This window comes from Pelecanus crispus, chromosome 11 (assembly GCF_030463565.1).
Source record: "Pelecanus crispus isolate bPelCri1 chromosome 11, bPelCri1.pri, whole genome shotgun sequence".
NCBI classification, from domain to species: Eukaryota; Metazoa; Chordata; class Aves; order Pelecaniformes; family Pelecanidae; genus Pelecanus; species Pelecanus crispus.
The window spans coordinates 11222197-11239752 of record NC_134653.1 but is presented as its reverse complement, the minus strand read 5'-3'; the positions used below and the strand labels follow the sequence as shown (position 1 = coordinate 11239752).

General features: G+C 40.4%; 1 protein-coding gene across 1 annotated transcript in view; it reads right to left on the bottom strand.

Moving 5' to 3' along the window:
- Positions 1-1456: 1456 nt before the first annotated feature.
- Positions 1457-17556, bottom strand: part of MYH11 (myosin heavy chain 11) — a 62698-nt gene continuing 46598 nt past the window's right edge. The window contains exons 22-42 of the mRNA XM_075719239.1: positions 17407-17538; positions 16931-17137; positions 16557-16694; positions 15794-15917; positions 15169-15340; positions 14356-14568; positions 14067-14211; positions 13772-13978; positions 12600-12704; positions 12345-12497; positions 11667-11915; positions 11201-11413; positions 10291-10503; positions 9461-9622; positions 8571-8699; positions 7917-8005; positions 7537-7660; positions 7170-7378; positions 6487-6595; positions 5713-5885; positions 1457-1595 (exon numbers count right to left, since the gene is read on the bottom strand). Of these exons, the coding sequence (XP_075575354.1) occupies positions 1457-1595; positions 5713-5885; positions 6487-6595; positions 7170-7378; positions 7537-7660; positions 7917-8005; positions 8571-8699; positions 9461-9622; positions 10291-10503; positions 11201-11413; positions 11667-11915; positions 12345-12497; positions 12600-12704; positions 13772-13978; positions 14067-14211; positions 14356-14568; positions 15169-15340; positions 15794-15917; positions 16557-16694; positions 16931-17137; positions 17407-17538 (3405 nt within the window). The remainder of the gene's footprint in view (positions 1596-5712; positions 5886-6486; positions 6596-7169; positions 7379-7536; positions 7661-7916; positions 8006-8570; positions 8700-9460; positions 9623-10290; positions 10504-11200; positions 11414-11666; positions 11916-12344; positions 12498-12599; positions 12705-13771; positions 13979-14066; positions 14212-14355; positions 14569-15168; positions 15341-15793; positions 15918-16556; positions 16695-16930; positions 17138-17406; positions 17539-17556) is intronic.

Sequence of the window (17556 nt, the reverse complement as noted above, 5' to 3'; positions counted from 1 at the left end):
GGGCTCTGATTCTGCTGCCTAAATGGTGCCTAGTCTGAATCTCCACTTCATGATCTCTCTGCCTTCTGGAACAATGCTTAGATTTAGAAGATGATTGCATTAGCTGTCAAGGTGGATGTTTTTGCATGACTTTCTCTCCCTGTAGTCATGCTGGTTAAGGTTCACAGGCTGTACAATCTAAGACATCGAGTAAACTTGCTGTACTCGATTTGGAGTAATTCTACACCTGGCTTTGCTGTGCGTGGCTCTCTACTGCCCCAGTGTGACCACAAAGCTAGCTCCTATCTGAAAGTACTAGAGCTCCACGGATTTGTGGTAGGTCCTGGTAGTTCCCAGGAGTGGGTTGAGGTCCTGTTGGAGTGCTCCAAAAATAAAAAGTAACTGCGTGTTGATCCCTTAATGCAGAATGGCTTGGCTTGGATCACTGCATTCAGTGTGGGCTGCTATTTCTAATTGTTTTCAGCCTGCTTTAATTGGAAATATCCCAATGCATACAGGCTTCAAGGGTGGGTTCAGTTGTCTAAAGACAGAACCTTAGGGCCCTGCCTGCTTTCCAGCTGCTGCACCAGAATGCTGCAAGTCTTCTGCACGTCCTGTGTCATGTCTGCTAGCCCTTGGATACATCCTAGGGCACCTCAGTTAGCACCGTGTGTCCATGAGGTAACCAAACCTGTCCCAGGTATGGGACATTCATGTCATTTTACATTCAACTCAGTGTACATTCATTTTTAATTCCTTCAAATGCAATTGCTTAGGAGAAAATCCGGGGTTTGTTCTAATGATTACAATTAACCTTTTCTAAAAAGTATTTGAGTTGTAAAGAAGCTCTGCTGTGTGCCCCATTCCCTTTGGGCATGCTGTATTGCACCCAAGTGACACCTGTACACAAGAATACTGGAGTAGTTTTTATAGCCTTTTATTAGTGTGTAAGCACATCCATGGTGCATATAAAACTGTAACAGTTGGCTTAATTTGAACAAATGATATTTTATTTTTCAGTAAGTGATTAAAAAGGCACTGCCACCTTGTGAATGGTGCATTGGGGTGTAGTAACCAGGAAAAACCCCTATATTGAATACTCAAGACAAAATGAAAGTTTAAGTAAAGATTAACTGACCAATGCCTTTTTTTTTTTCCCTGCAACAGTCTATCAAATCCTATGTAAACAATAGTTCACTGGGATTTAAATCATCTGAGCTACTAGAACTCACTTTCTGGAAGATTCTCAAAGAGAGTTACTCTGTTAAAAAGCCCCCCCCGCCTTTTCAAATACATTTCATGGTAAAATAAGTTTTGGAGTACTTTTAATGTCAACCTATACATTGGAGACAAGGCAGTTGTGCTTTTATCATTGTCAGAGGAGTGGGTGTATGTGACCTTGACACTAAGAGTAGACTTATACAGTGCTAAATATCGTCCTCCCTTCCCTTGCTGCAGTGCAATTTTTTAAGCGTGTTTATTCACTGGCTTTTGTTCCATTGAAATCTCCATCTCTTGCATCCACTTCTTCATCACCTCCTTCTGTTGCATTCTCAATTACTCTTCTGCCTCCAGATCTACGGGGTGGGGCAAAAGATGCTGGCTCATTTCCCCTCCTGCAGTAAGAGGGGGAAAAAAAAATAATAAAAAATCAGGTGTTAGGTCATTTGCAGTTCTCACAACTAAGCATAGAGTTTTGTAAGAGTACCTGCGGGGCTGATGTTTTTAAACACAGAACAGGCAAGAGCTTTGGGTCTCTCGTACAACTCTCTGTTCTGTAGCATGTAAGAGTAATTTGCGGACAGGTTGAGACTCCCAGTTGCTTGGCACTGTGATGGGATTCCTGTTCTTGTGCTTAAAGTTCTCCTCTAAATAGTCTCCTCTGCCCCAACCCTGCCCCCCCGCACCCCCTTCCCTTCATTTCACTGTTTTCCCCTATAGGGACTGCAATTGGTTGTGCTTAGAAGGAATGGGAAAGGGGGCTGCTTGTACCCACAACAGCAGGGGAGTGTGTTTCCTGTCCCTTTAGAAGAGCAAGGAGGGAGAGTGAGCTTGTGCTGAATTTCTGACCTGCAGTCTGAATAAGCCCACCAGTTACTGAAGGCCCATGAGACCTGGGACTGGGGCAGTGCTGTGGGTGTCAGCAGGCATTTTTGAGCCCCCAGTCCCTCTCTGCAAAGGCTGTGTTGGTCAGAGTACCACAGGTGCTTTGCTATGTATGGCATCCTAGGTTGTGAGTAGCTCCAATCTCTTTCCCGAAGGAGAGAGGAAACCCTTGCTGCTTTGGAACTGTGTTGTAACTCAGGTGCTGACACTGAACAGTGCAAGTGTCTTGCAGAAGAGCTTACAGAAAATGCTTTTTCCCATCTCATCCCCTTTTCGTCTCCCATCTCCCTCCCATCCCCATATATTTCATAGCCACAGCCCAAGGCAGGGACACTTTGGTCCTCAAGGTTAATTTTTTGGGGAGGTGTGAGCAAGTGAGACAGAAGATGGCTTTGTCTCTTCTTGGCCTCCATTGCTACTGTGCTACAAAACACTTAAGTTTTGTAACGTGGCCTCTCACTTGCCCCTCATTAAGCAAACCTTTGTAAAGGCTTGAGACCAGAGACATAAGCAATAAAATAAATTAATGATAACTGAATGTTGTGCCAAAATTACTAATTTGGTGTTAAATACATCTGACTCTGCACTTTTGGGTACAGCAATCATGCATAAATATTTAAAGGCTTGTCTTGTCCTTGCAAAAGACTAAGCCGGTGTTGTCCTTTCTGAAGTAGCTATTTAAGTCCAAAGTTCAATCTTCCATACAAGGGAAACGGGTAGGAACACTGGCTGGACTATAAATTTCAGAGGCACAAATCTGTGTTTCCAAGGTGGAAATGTGTCATGTAGTCTGTCTTCCACAAATCTGCCCTTAAACTTCAGTGTGAGCAAGCAATTAGCTGGATAACAAAGTTTCATTTAAGCTCTGCTGTTAGTTAACCTTAGTTGTTCTGGTGCCAATGGCGTGTATTGAACACAAGGGTAGGGTATGTCACTTCTACGCTGGCGTGAGCTTGGCAGAGTCTTAACAGCAGTGTCTACTATTTTACGATAGCAGATACTTGTTATTACTGTTTAACAAGAAAGTTCTAGTTAGGTCAGCAAATTCATTAATTCTTGTCAATAAAGATAGCAGTCTTCGCCAGGAAGAACTATTTACCCCCTTAGACTCCTGCTATCTGGACTCAATTACTCACAACTCATTTGTAAGATAACTCTCTTGATGCTGCAGTAATTCGCTGAAGTGCCGTAAGAGAACGTGGGACTGGTGGTGAGTAACAGCAAGAGTCTAACCAAATTGTGCAGTACAGTTTTGGCTACAAAGAAGTGAACTAGTGACTTATTAACATAAACTTGTTGCAATATGCATAAACTTAATACTTCTTTAAACTGGTATTGGCCCTGTGGATAAACACTTTGTTTATATCTGTTCCTCTTAAACAGGTTTATGGGTTTGGTAATATTCATGTGGTCATTTGCATTAGTACCTTTAGAATAATGCGTATAGTTGAGACAAGCCTTGAGCATTAGTGTTTGCTTAGCATCTCTGTATTCAATCTACCTTTGAACAAGTGCTACTGGAGTAGTGCTTTCCAGTAGTCTGACTGGAAACATTAGGCTGACTAAAAGGCACATGCAAGGACAAGACATCATCTTTAAATATTTGTGTATTCACAGCAAAATCCAGCATATGTAAAATAGAAGATATACAAATATTACAAGGCAGTAGCTCTTTAATTTTTGCAACAGCAGGTATTATTCCTATTTCCAGAGAATGTCATAAAGTATAATATAATGCTGTGCTAGGTTACAGTGGCAATATTAATTTCTGTGTCTGTGCTTTGTGTTTTAATAACAGTAGACAAGCAATATAATGCCTGCAAAACAGCTCTAAAAGCCTAAGTAATAGTCCTTTGTAAGCAATACAGGCATGGAGCGCTATGTAATGAAAGGCAAGATTTTCTCTTTTGTCTGTGATTGTGTGGTGTAAGTGTGATAAATCACATGCAAGTAAGATCTTCTGAAATCTCAGGTGAGTTAGATGGGGTCTTACCTTAGAGTCAGCATTACAATATGCATAAGAAATGCTGTGAAATTCTAATGACATGCTGTGACACTTCATGTTCATTAGTCCTTTTAATCAATTTTACTAATCAGTGGTGTATTTGATTTGAAGAATTTTAATCTTTGTGGCTGTGCACAAAGATGAGGTGCAAAAAAGACAATTTTCATGCAGAAAAATTCAGAGTACTTTAGGTACTCTGTTGGTAGAGCTTGTGAGAATGCAACATTGGTAAGTCTACATCAGTACATAACCTGCTTGTAAGAAAGATGTATCACTGATGAACAGCTGATGGTAGCTATATTATTGTAATATTTGTCTCTTTTGATAAAACAGGTTAATGCCAAGATATCCAAGCCTTCACAGTTTGCAGAAACCTCACATAATTTTTACTTGGGCCAAAGAAAATGGAAACTTGTGCAACACAAGCTAGCTGCAAAGTTGAAGGCATGGTACCTGCTTAGTCATGCGAAGGTTCCTGTGTCCCTCTGAAACAGAGATAAAGAGTCCTGGGCAGTTATACTAAGCACATGGTCATGATCAGGGGTAGGTAGATTACTTTTAAATAATTAAACAAAGTACATTACATCCAATTACATTGCATTTAGATATAACAAAAATGAGCCTTATGCTATTCTATGTAAAAAGGGCTGGACTCAGCTGCTCCTTTGGAAAGCAGCTAGGAGCATGCACCACCCAAGATGGTGCTAATGGAAAAGGCTACCACATCCCTAACTCTTCACTTTGAAGTAAATCTACATCTGAAGGTTCATTGTTATTGGTATGTTATTGGTAAACACACTGGCAAACCGCTTCAAGAACACAACTAGGCAGGTGCTTTACTTTCATCTGAAATACTGTTGGGTTTAGGTAGAAGGCAGTTTTATGGTGTGATGATGCAGATAGAGCAATTTCCTTATTCAAGCCAGCCTCTTTATTTCAGTGAGTTGGTGTTTTCAAACCCAGTGACTGCAGGAGAACTCAGGTACGTAGCTGACTGATCACAGCTTTATCTTTTTCCTAGTCAGGTTTAACAAGAAGATGCAAAAGGGACATTTTGATCTTTTCCTTGGTCTGATGACACTGCATCCCTTTGTGGTGAAGTCCAAAGAGACTTTTGGATAAGAGCCATATAATGTGCTTTGTCTTTTGCTGTCTGTGATGTTGTCTAAGACTGTTTACGATCATTGTGTGTGAGTTGTGCATGTGTGAAAGTGTGAAAAGCACAAGCATTTCTACCCTTTTGTGACTGCTTCTGTACAAATAGATACAGCCATTACATAAAGGGTGTTTTCAAAAGCAACCAAGCCTAATTCTGTTCCTATTTAAGGCAACAGGAGTATTGATTAGAAAAAGAGTAAGGTCTGTGCCATGTTATCACAGTTGTTCATCTTGCAGCTGAAATCCTGAGACTGCTGCAGTCTATGAAATGCACTTCACCTTCTGACTTTGGCCTCTTGCTGTATCTGCCAAGCTAATACAAGGAGTGAGTAACTTTGCAGCATGATCAGTGTGTGTTCTTTACTTGAACAGATTTTTTTTTTTTTTCCCACTTCTCTAGTTTAGTTCCAAATTTCAAAGCTGTCAATGAGTGGGAATGGCTATCCCAAACAAGGGCACTCTACCTGAGCTTGCTCTTCAGTGCTGCAACCTCACGGCCCAGGGCGTCGTTACTCTCAGTAGCCTCATCCAGCTCTCTCTGCAGCTTCCTGCGGTTTGCGTTGATACGCTGAGACTCTTCCTCAGCCTCCTCCAGCTGCCTTTTCAGTTGCTTGAGTCGTGTGTTGCCCTTCTCGGCCTAAAGGGAAATTTTAGAGTAACGCTTTAATTCAAAACAGACCTAATAGCTTTACATTCCTCATTTTAATTTCATACTTCTCTTGGGAGTTTTACTGAAACATGGCCTGAATCAAAGGCAGAAGCTTAAAATCCAAAAAATGTAAAAATAACTTGGCTTTGTGGGAGTTCATTTTGCTGGTAGGTATTGTATTCAGACACTACCTTGTTGTTTCTTTTGCTGCACAGTCCTACCTCTGCTTTTGTGGCTTGCAGGTTGGTGTGCATTAAGTAAAGCTAAAGTTTTCGGACAAAATGCGTTCATCATCTCCATATACCAGTGAGGATGTTGTGGATGGTCCTGTATATCACTGTGCAGACTGTTGCAGCTGGTGGATTGACAAGGAGTAGTGCTTTGGCACTTGACTCGGCATGGAAGAAGAATTATATTGTCCCATCTTTTAGCAAAGGGCTGTATAGCTCTCCCAGCAGAGAAACGAAGCAGACAGTCTGCTTTCTAGAGGCATGTTTCTTTGAGGCAGAACATGGAATCTTCCTTTCTTAGGGTAAAACCTGAAGATCCCTGTGCCCCAGACTAAGACCCTCATGACACAGTCTGATACCTGATCTTTGTACTGCTCCGCTTGCTTTCTCTCGTCCTCCACCTGCAGCAATGCATCCTTCAGCTTCTTGTCCTTCTGGCGCAACGTCTTGGCTGCAGCCTGCTTCTCTCTGCAGATGACAGTGCAACATTTGGTGATGTGGAAAGTCTGTAGCCTTCACCTGCCTCAGGCATGTTGCTCATGAAACTGGCACCGAGGACCCGTATGTTAAAGGCCTTACTGAATTTAACAGATGAATTCTAAACAAAGCTTAAAGGTCATGTTCCTCTGATCAAAACAAATATGTGTCTTTGCTGTATGCTAGAGGTGCTCCAGGAGATCTGTTCTAAAACACAGAGTGATTTCCTCAACAAATAATCCTACAAATGGCACAATGTGGCATTTGCCACAATATGGCAATTAACCTGGCAGGGTCATAGGGCAGTTGTTCCAAAATGCAGGGGAGCAGATCCTTGCCTTGGACACCAGTAGAACTTTTCAGCAATAAAATGATTCTTAATCAGAACCTGTAACAACTCCAGTTACTGGCCATATGTCTAATAAATGTTAAGTGAGGGAGAGACTTCACCAAGCCTTAATGGCACTGAGAGCCTGATGACACAAACCCTGTACGCCTTTGTTTACTTTCTATCTCATTAACTGGAATAATAAATGGACAGCTGTGCCCTCTGTGAGACCAGTACCTGGCTTCCTGTTCCAATTGCTCTTCCAGAGAAGCAATTTTGGCCTCCAGAGCAGCAATTGTAGTTTTGAATTTGGACTTCACAGCTCCCTCCATCTCCTGCAGCTTACTCTTCAGCTCTTTGTTCTGTCTCTCCAGTTGCTGCCGAGCATTTTCATTCTTCTGTGCAGTTGAGCGCTCTGTTGCCAGCTCATTGTTCAGCTGCTCTGCCTGCAAGGGTGAGAATGGATGCTGTCAAAAGTGTTGCATGCTTTCAGAGAAATGACAGGTGGTAATTTGGGGTGGCAACTCTCCAAATACTTATTCAGAACTACAAATAGCTTTTGCTGGCATACAAACAGAAAGTGACGTGCTGAAATGAGCTCTACCTGCTGTACCGCTTTCCTCATGCGATCACCCATTGCATCTATGTTGCTTTGCTCCTCTTCTAGCTCTTCCTCCAGTTGGGCAATTCTTGCCTCCAGGCGCCGTTTTTCATCCTGGAGGCTTGTCCTGTAAGTTTAAAGTTAGTAAGTGTGTAGTTATGGCTCTGACCAGTTGAATGTGTCTGAAACTATTATGAACTGCCAATAATTAGTAAAGAAAAGAGAACTAGGTATTTCAATGAAACTAGTCATATGTGTGCATGTTGTGTTGTCAAGACCAGACAGCTGTTGGGAGAGGAACATAACTTCTCTTAGCAGCCATGCAACATTCAGCAGCATGTTTACAGACTTACAGACTTGTGAGTAATCCAGTCTATTCCTACCTTCCAGAAGTAGCGCTTGCAAGTTCCTCTGCCATCTCTTCTTTCTCCAGATCTGCTTGTTTGCGAGCTCTCTCTGCAGCAGCCAGATCCTAGGAGGAAAGGAAAAGGCAGCATAGTAAAGAAATGAGCAAGTAAGTGTTCAGACAAACAGTTATAGCACGATACACAAGACTCTGAACTTCCTAAAACTGGTGTAAGATGGGTTGTCTTGTTAACAGAATAAATTCTTGTCATATCATGATTCCTAGGGAAGTACAATGAAATACATTATATTCAGCCTATCAGCTGGTTTCTATTTTACTGGTTTTGGTCACAAGATTGCCATTTAATACATGAAAGAATAATGGCACTGCCAAGACTTCAGGAATTTATAGCTCTTGAAAACAATTTGTGTTGGATCATACAGTTAATTTCCCTTTAAGACTGGTGAACTGTGCCTTCCTCCAAGGTGATTTTTTTCAGCTTAATCTGGCTATGCTCAGTTGTAGATCCAACAACTTGAGTAGAGTGCATGGAGCACATGGAACTTGTTACAAATTCTTCTTATAGCTTTCCATCCCCAATAGCTATTGCATTATTTCATTGCAGTTCTATTTTGCTACTGAAGGTCATGTGTAGTCTGTTTCATACTGCTCTAAGTTTCCCACATTTTACCTCTTGAAGCTGGATGAGTTCTGCTTCCAGGCCCTTTGCTTTCTTCTCATTTTCTCTGGCTGTAGCAAATATTTCTTCTCTGGCAGCCCGTGCATCATCCAGCTCCCGTTGGTAGTCCTTCATCTGAGCCTTGTTGAAAAGAATAACAGATTTATTTTTGTCTGTCTTTATTACAGTTTCAGTAGAAAGAAGTTTGAGCAGAATAGAACACATACATTTACATAGTCATAATGCCTGCTTAAATTATATTTTCTGGAGAGATCAGCTAGCATGTTGGAAAGGTCTGAAATGCTATTCCATGAGCAGCAATGCTTCCACTTGCACACTGCGGCTTTTGTAATGCCTATTGTTCTTATTTCCTCTGAATATTTGAGTTACATGTGCAGTCTTAATCTTTCTGATAAATCTCTTTTTGTTGTTTAGCTGTCAGCATGTGACAGAACAGTTGATACGGATACTTACAGTATAAATAGGAAAATGGTAATTCAGAGACAACGTGATTTCTGAACAGTCTTTTATGCTTTTGAGTCAAGTGTTAGAACCAGGATTGAAGCCCTGTAATAGATTTTGTCCTGTAGCCCTTTGTCTATGTGGCAATCTGTTTTCTTTCTTGTGGGTAAGTCAATAGCAGATGAGTGTCAGCCAGAGAATTTTGGAAGCTCTTTGCAATGATGAAATTTAAGATTTTCATGGTTTGCCATGTGCAGTTTTCCATTGTCATTCAAACCGAGCATTACAGTACAGATCCTTGAATCTGTGAGTCTAGTTAAAACTCCTCCTCTAACCAATCATGTGTAGCAGGCATCAAGTTGACAGGTGTCACCTAACTTTCATATTGTGGCTGTACAAAAGACAGCAGTGGGAAAAACTCTATTTGTGGGATTACATACCTGTAATTTGCGAAGTTGTTTGATGGCTTCTTCCCGAGCTTTATTAGCAGAATCAGCTTGGCTTTCTAGATCTTTAACATCAATCTCCAGCTTCTTTTTGGCTGCAGCTGCCAGGGCACGTTGCTTCCGCTCATCTTCCAGTTCTGTTTCATATTCATGGAGCTGATCGTTAAAGGAAACAACTTAAGTTTAGCAAAGTCCTTTAGCACTCTTAAACACTCTGTGAATGACTGAATAATGTATAGAGCCCCCTATCTCTCTATTGATTGTGATTTCCCCGGCAGTTAAAAATTAAAGACTCTTGGAAGGAGTCAGCAATTTGGGTTCTGTATTCATGGAAATAGGTATATTACAAGACAACAGTACTACAGTAGTTGTCCGTGCTGTCACAACACTGCTATACAAATAGGTTCTGTCCTGTCTGTTTTAACTTCCAATACTTTTGTATCCATTCAGTGTACCTTGGGAAGGCAGATATGTTAGAAGCTGTCTTTTTTCGCTTGCACTGAGAATACAGGGAAGGTTCTTCTGACTGTGTCAGAAATAATAATTCATATGTTTTGTACTATATTGGTTGTAGTGTTAAATTGCTACATCTGTTGGTAATTGTGCACCTGCTACTGAAACAGGAAAAAAACCTATTATGCAGTTTTGTGCCTTTTTTTAGTACAATAACCTACTTTTTTTTTTTTTTTTTTTTATTTGCCAGGCACAAGGCAGTGTAATGTTTTCTTCTCATTGTAGTAAGGTGCTTTTAATAATGGCATGAGACTGGGGACTTTCAGCTGGCTTGGTTAGATATTTACAAAGGCAATAATAGGCAATAGTACCTGTTTAAGGAGTTGTCTTCTCTTCTCCTCATTCTGTTCATCTCTGGCTTGTAAATCTCTTTCAAACTGGCCCTTCAGAGCCTGCATATTAACCTCCAGCCTGAGTTTGGCATCTTCAGCAGCCTGTAGCTCATCCTCTAGCTCTTCTAATTGTGTCTTCATCTCTTCTACTTGTTGTTCAAGGGTCCGTTTAGATTTCTCCAATTCGTGGACCTTTCAAGCAATTAGAATTTAATAGACTTCTTATAAGAAATAAAAATAATTCTAGTTAAACACAGTCTACCTGCAGTATAGGCCACATTTGAAAATATCAGCTGTGGAAAAGGAATGAACTAATTTGCACTGAAAAAGGTAAATTAGCATTTTTTGTACACTTGCAAATCTGTCTTAAAATAACCTGAGATTCTCTTTATCCCAAACTTTTATTTTTAATCTAGTCAAGTATCATAATTTATTTAGTATTAGAAATAGTATTATCATATCACTGTAATAAAAGTAGTGATTCGCAATGCATCAGTGGAAATTTGCAGCTATACAAGTAAATGTTAGGCCGGTGGCAAAGTCAAATGTAACTAATAATCAGATTTGCGGAGTTTACAACTTCAAAGCTACTTAATAAACTAGTAAATTATTTAGAATCTCTTTAATGTTTTTTCAGTCTTAGAAATCAGTAAGAATCTTCTTCATGCTTGAAGTCATGTTAAAAATAAAGATGGTTTACAGTTACTTCGCTAAGTCTCTTGAAAGTTTGGGCACAAATGGAATAACCTTTGAATTTTGTATGAAATATCTAATCTTGCTGAATGGATTTGTGTGCTACAGAGAATTTCCCACACTGAAAACAATGATCTGTTTGTTAGCTGCTATTTTAAGTTATTGTTGTGGAAATTGTTCTAAGCCCAAAACTTACATTCTTGCCAACATCATCTTTGGAGCTAACAAGATCTTCCATTTCAGCTTTCAACATTTTGTTCATTCTCTCCAGTTCTTCTTTGGCTTCCAAAGCCTCTTCAAGTGCTCGGGCCAATGACAAAGCCTTTGTTTCTTTTTCTCTAGCTTCAGCTTCTGCTCTGTCCCTTTCATCTGCATATTTTGAAGAGATGTTCTTCTCTTCAGCTAGCATCTGTAAAAAGGTAGTGTTAATACAGGAAGTCATTAGTAATAGGGTTTTTCTATTCAAACTGCCATGTCAGTTGTTAATGACAGAAAAATCTCTGCTTTTTGATAAATGTATGTAAATACAAAATTAACCAGTGTATGCATAATTAAATTTTAGGGTGGTTTTTTTTGTCCCTGCTTTATCTTTCAGTAAACTAGTGGAGTGTCTGACTTCCAGAGAAGTGATAACGCAGCAAGGGAGAATCTTAAATCCATACCTGATCAAACTTCTTCTGTTTCTTCTCCAGGTTGGAGACCAGCTGACGCTGGTTGTCTAAGTCCACTACCAGGTCATCCAGCTCCTGCTGGAGTCTGGTCTTGGTTTTTTCCAGTTTGTCGTAAGAAGCAGCCTTTTCCTCAAACTGTTGTGTGAGACTTTCAATTTCCTTCTGAAGTTTCTTTTTGCCTTCTTCCATGGCTTCTACTGTGCTGGAATATTCCTGTAGCTTCTTCTTAGAGTCAGAGAGCTGAAATTTGAATTCAGAGGACAAATCTTTACAGCAGTGAAAACAAAGCTTGGCAGAGAAGATGGCCAGGAGACAACCAAGACCCAGAAATCTTAGCTAATTTGACCCATGCGAAGCTAGTGACCAGTTACTCATCACCCAGCCTTCATAAAATGAGGCAGACCACAGACCTAGTATGCACGTGCAGGCCTAGTGTGCAAGACTGTCTTGGGAGCTACCTTGCTTTTGTACCTGTCCTAGAGATCACGCTTTAAAGAGGGAGACTGCTGGCTCCATTGTGGAGCTTCACTTATGCTCTTTGGGCTAACAGCACTACTCCCCTGAAGGTCCATGTGCTGTGCCAGGATAGTTCTACAGATCTGAAACCTCTGGAATTACTGACAAAGCTCTCAGTGATGGAGCCTAATGATGTAGCTATGGCACTGATACCTGTACTGTCAGTGTTGAAATATGTCTCTCCAGATTTTGTTTTGCTTCTATTTCTTCATCCAACTGCTCTTGCAAGCTGTTCTTCTCATCCTCCAACTGACGAAGCTTGGTAGACACGTTTAGCTTCTGCCGTGTTTCTTCCTGAAGCAGCTCCTGCAGTCACCACATCAATCAGCAATACAGTCATTGGTTTAGGTCTTTTTATAGTGCATTTTATAAATATTGTAGGTGAGCTGTTACTGGATGCAAGTTTACCTGTGTATCTTGTAGCTGAGATCCTAAGGTTGCAACATCTTTGGTCAGTTTGATTGTCTTGCTTTCTGCTTCATTGAGCAAACCGGTAACATTTTCAATCTCAACCTATGAGACACCACAGTGAATAAACTCAGTTATTTTGCACAACTTCAAAATCTTCCTCCAAACTTTAGTTTGCTCAAGATTGAAATCTTAACTTTGAACAGGATCTGAATCTGCTCCTATGCTTCCGGGTTACCTCAAGCACCAACAGTGTTTCTAGCTTAACTGGAATTCACAATTTTGCTGTAAGTTTTCTGGACAATATGTGAGATTTAAGTCCTGTGGAACTAAATCCTACACACAAACTCTGCAGTGTCTGCACGTGTCATCTTTGTGACCTGTATATTAAGACCCCCAAGGTCTAATGCCATTTTTGTCTAGTTTACCTTTTTTTTTTTTACTTTTTATTTACTTTTACTTTTTTTTATTTTACTACTACATATCAAAACCTAGTCGTAATCATAAGGTAATACCAGTATACTCCTTTCAATGAATTGCAAAGGAGAATGGGGATTTTTGTGGGTTTTCCTTCCTCTTCCCAAGTTTGACAGAAGTTGATGCATTTTGATTATGTTTTCTTATTTATCCACTAATTTAATAAAGAAAAGCTTACTGCTGCTATGAACAAAGTTGTAACAATAAGCTTGATTAGTATTGCTGGACATCGAACATCTACTGAAGAACCATTTTAAATTATCTTTAATTATTTCTAAATCATAGATAAGTGAGCTTTCTCCTTTCATTGTCATTTTTTCTGAGCACATCTTATGTGTTTAATAGCTGTTTGATAGGAATGTGGCTTCTGGAAATAGATTAATGTTCACCACCACCCAAAAATGAATGAACAGAAAGAAACTCTGTAAAACAGCAGCGCAGTCACTGAACCAGTGGTGGCATTACAGGCTGCAACAACTGAGATCTCTCACTGCCATGAGACAGAGTGGTTATAATTGTTTGTGTGATAATTGAGGTAGGCGTTCAACGTAGGAACCCTACAAATGACAAAAAAAATGAACATTTCAGCTGAAGTTGACAGGGCCAGGATTCCTCCAGATATACCCTCACAGAACTGTATAAACCGGTTTTCTCAAGCCCAAGATATCACAGCAAAAGATCAAACTCCTTCCTACCTGTAACTTATGAACTTTTTCATTGAGTTCTGTCCGAACACGCTCTCCGTCAGCATATTTGGACTGTAACTCTTGCAGCTGTACTTCCAGCTTCTTCTTTTTGTGCTCCACATCTTGTTTGGCCTGATTCAGGCTCCTGACTTCATTAGCCAGATCAGCATTGTCTTTCTCCAGTGTCTGTTTGGTCTTATCCAAGTTTGCTTTAGCCTACAAGTATGAAGTGAAGAAAGATGTTCTATAAAAGGAAGCCATGTTATCTAGTGGATAGTTTTCAATAAGATGCATTTCTGTTTACCCGTTTAAATTGTTCCAGCTGTTCTGTTAGTTCTTCCACAGCTTGGGTGTGCTTTTGCCTCATCTCCTGGACCTGGGCTTCATGAGTTCGAGTCTCCTCCTCCAGAGCTCTCTTCAGCACTGTGACCTCCTGTTCACGCTTTGCTCTGGAAGGTAACACACATAAATGGAGCAGCAGCAGATAAGAGTGTTCTAGTCACTGGGAAAATAGCACTACTGCACAGTTACTAGACAGTATTATACTGAGCTTGGTGACATTTATTTTTGACCTGTGTGCTACGTGTCTATACCTGAGCTCTTGCTGGGTGGCTGTGGTATCCAAAGTATCCTCAAGCTCTGTCTTAAGAGCCTCCAGCTCTTCACCTAGGTCTCTCTTCTGTTTTTCTGCTTTGTTTCTTGCAGCTCTCTCAGACTCCAAGTCTTCCTGGAGATCAGAGATGTGAGATTCCAATTCACGGATCTTCTTGAGGGCATTGTTCTTCTGACTAGTCTCATCTTCAAGCCTGAAAAGAGAGTATTTAATTTTATATATATTTTTGAAAAAATCATTTCACTTTGAGGAAATCAGTATGTAGAGATTAAAGGTTTATAGGTTCTGTGTAAGAAAGTACCAAAGAAAGTGGCGGGGCAGGAGGGGGAGGGACTGACACAAAAAGGATCTGGCGGCTGTACTTTATCAGGACACAATGCCTGGAGATGCTGATCAGCCGATTCAGCAAAAGTTTTGGTTGAGTGTTGTCCCTCTTAAATTTATACAGAAAATCCACTGAGACTCTGGAATGGATCAAGGTCAGACTCTAAAATAATTTCTACCTTTTGCCTATGAAGTATGTTGTTGCATTTCATTCTTTACCTGACAGCACTGCCAGTGCCATTGGAAAGAGGAGTTTTCACTGATATCTGGAGGTAAGATTATGTGTCTATGAGCAAACAATTGTATAATTATTTTTCGCAAAAGGAAATTTGGAAAATGGGGAAAGCATGCAGGGAGGATGTAACTGAGAGATGAGATTCATGGCTGCAGCATCTCAGTGTCTGGGAAGGGGAGGGACGTATGTTCCAGCCTGGGTTTTCAACCTGTGTGGAGATTCAGGAGTGAATACCTGGCTAGAGCAGCCTGCAGCTCTTCCTCCTTCTTGGCTAGTTGTGCCTTCAGCTCAGCAATTTGTGCCTGGAGCTCTGCGATTTGCTCATGTAGGTCACTTGACTCCCCTTCCAACTTCCTCTTAATTTTCTCCAGTTCTTGTCTGCTCTTCTCTTCTTTCTTCAGTCGCACTGAAAAAGTAAGGATTTTGGACATGAGAGTGTGCTAGTGCAAGGAGTCCTTAATCCAGTCTTGAACTTAGGCAAAAAATGTTCTGTCCTCCAGTGAAGCCATACATTTAACTACAAGTCACTGCATTTCTGAAGCAACGTGCAATACCTCACTGTCATCACTTATTTCTAGCCACCCCAAAGAATCATTTATTTAATCTTTCTCTAGAAGAAGCATTAATTTTTTCCCAAATTTCTCTCCTCTACTCTTTTGTACGTAAAAAAACCCCAGGTACCTATGGATTATGCACCCTGGGGTTTTGGTGATTCTCATGCAGAAATTGGCTTTAGCATAAGAAATTTGGAAAACACCCCAAAAATTTTTCAGAAGTTCTCTCCAGATTCTGTTTATTGGGTTTTTTGTTGTGTGTCAAGGTAAAAAAAACTGATATAAACCACTTTTGTTCATGTTACCTTCAAGTTCTGAAATCATAGATTCATGTTTGTTTTTCAGCTTTGTAAGATTTTTGGCTTTTTCTTCTTCTTCTGCAAGATTTGTTGTTAGATCACTTATTCTTTCCTCAAGGAGTTTTCTTTCCTTAAGAAAAATAAAATATTTCTGTCAACAAAAGTGTCTGTCATTGGTGATCATGAATCAACTCTTTGCCAACTAAAAATGTCCAGGATACTGTCTTTTTTATGCTGTATTTCTTGAGATTGTAGTGATGCATTTCAGTTTGTCAATTACAGGGGAGCTGAGGAGCGGTGTCTACAACTTCCATATTCTCTAATCTGCTGCTGTTAGAATCTTGTACTCACTCTAATGGCTGGTAAGTACAGGGCCCAGTTCAAAGGAGCATCCCCTTTCTAAAAAGTACTGAAATACATGCTTACTTCCAATTTTAATCATGAAGTTGGGTTGAGATTAGTTGAAAACAAAGAGCATTATTTATTCTGCTTGGGACCAAGAAGACATGTCTTCCACTGATTTTGCTTGAAGATATTGTCACCACAACAGACCTCAAAAACAGTAGTTTTACACAATTTTGAATTGTTTAAATGAGTGTGGAAAAATTATCAGGAATTTGTTCAATAGAGGCTGGACTGATGGTCTGGTGAATCTGTACACCCATGAGACTATGTAGTCAAGAATATTCTTGTTGTTCTAGCAGAGAGAAGGTTTTCTCGCATCTTGCGCTATTTTCACAAAGTAAGAAAATGGACCCACAATGCTTACCTTGGTTAGCTTGTTATTCTGATCTTCCATTATGAGAATATCATCTTCCATTTTCTTTATCTTGCCATCTGCTGTTACTTTTTCAAGTTGCAATTTCTGCCTTGCAGCTTCTTCTTCTTCCAGCTGTTCCTCAAGGTCCTTTGAAGGGAAAAAGAAACCCACAAAACATGAATTCTGGAAATAAAATACTGCTTAGATTATAGGAAATGCTTCATGTTTGTCAATCAATTGATCTTACTTCAGTGGCACAGACACGTATTCTACAGAGGGCTGCGTAGCAAGCACTTTCATAGGATCTGAGGTTTGCCAGTGTCCATTTTTTTCCTCTGTGAGATACAAGTTATTGCCTGTATTTGTCACTTATGCCTCCTTACCAGCATTTGTTGTTGCATCTTTTTCTTTTCTGCTTGCAGCTGCTGGCTGCGCTCCTCCTCTTCCTCAATTCTGGCTTCCATCTCGTGCAGAATCTCTTCCAGCTCTTGTTTCTTAGCAGCTAAACGGACTCTCATCTCTTCAGCTTCAGCATACAGTTCAGTTTCTGCCTGAAGCTGTTCCTGAAGGAGGTTCTTCTCTTCACAAAGCTATGCAAATAAAATGGATAGGAAGTTGACTTGGATTGCAAAGTGCCCTACAGTGTCTTTTACTAGATAGCCCTAGAGTACCGGGAGGCAGCTCTAACACAGGTTCTACTGAAGTAACTGGGAGTTGGTCTGCACTGAACTTTTGTGCTGGACCATCGCTGTGAATACGATCATGAGTACAAAGAAAAAAAGACACCTTTATTGTAATGGCTTCTAGAAATGGTGAAAGAACAGCTAGTGTTTCCCAGAGGCTCAGAGCTGTAAATCACCTGTGTGTGTTTCAGTTCCAGCTCCTTCAATTCACTCTCTGCTTTTTGTTGTCTTTCCTTAGTTTTTTGTAGTTCTTCATCCTTGGCCTGCATTTCTTCCTCTTGGCGGGTGACTTGCAGCAGTGGTTTCACCTGAAAATAAAGATTTTT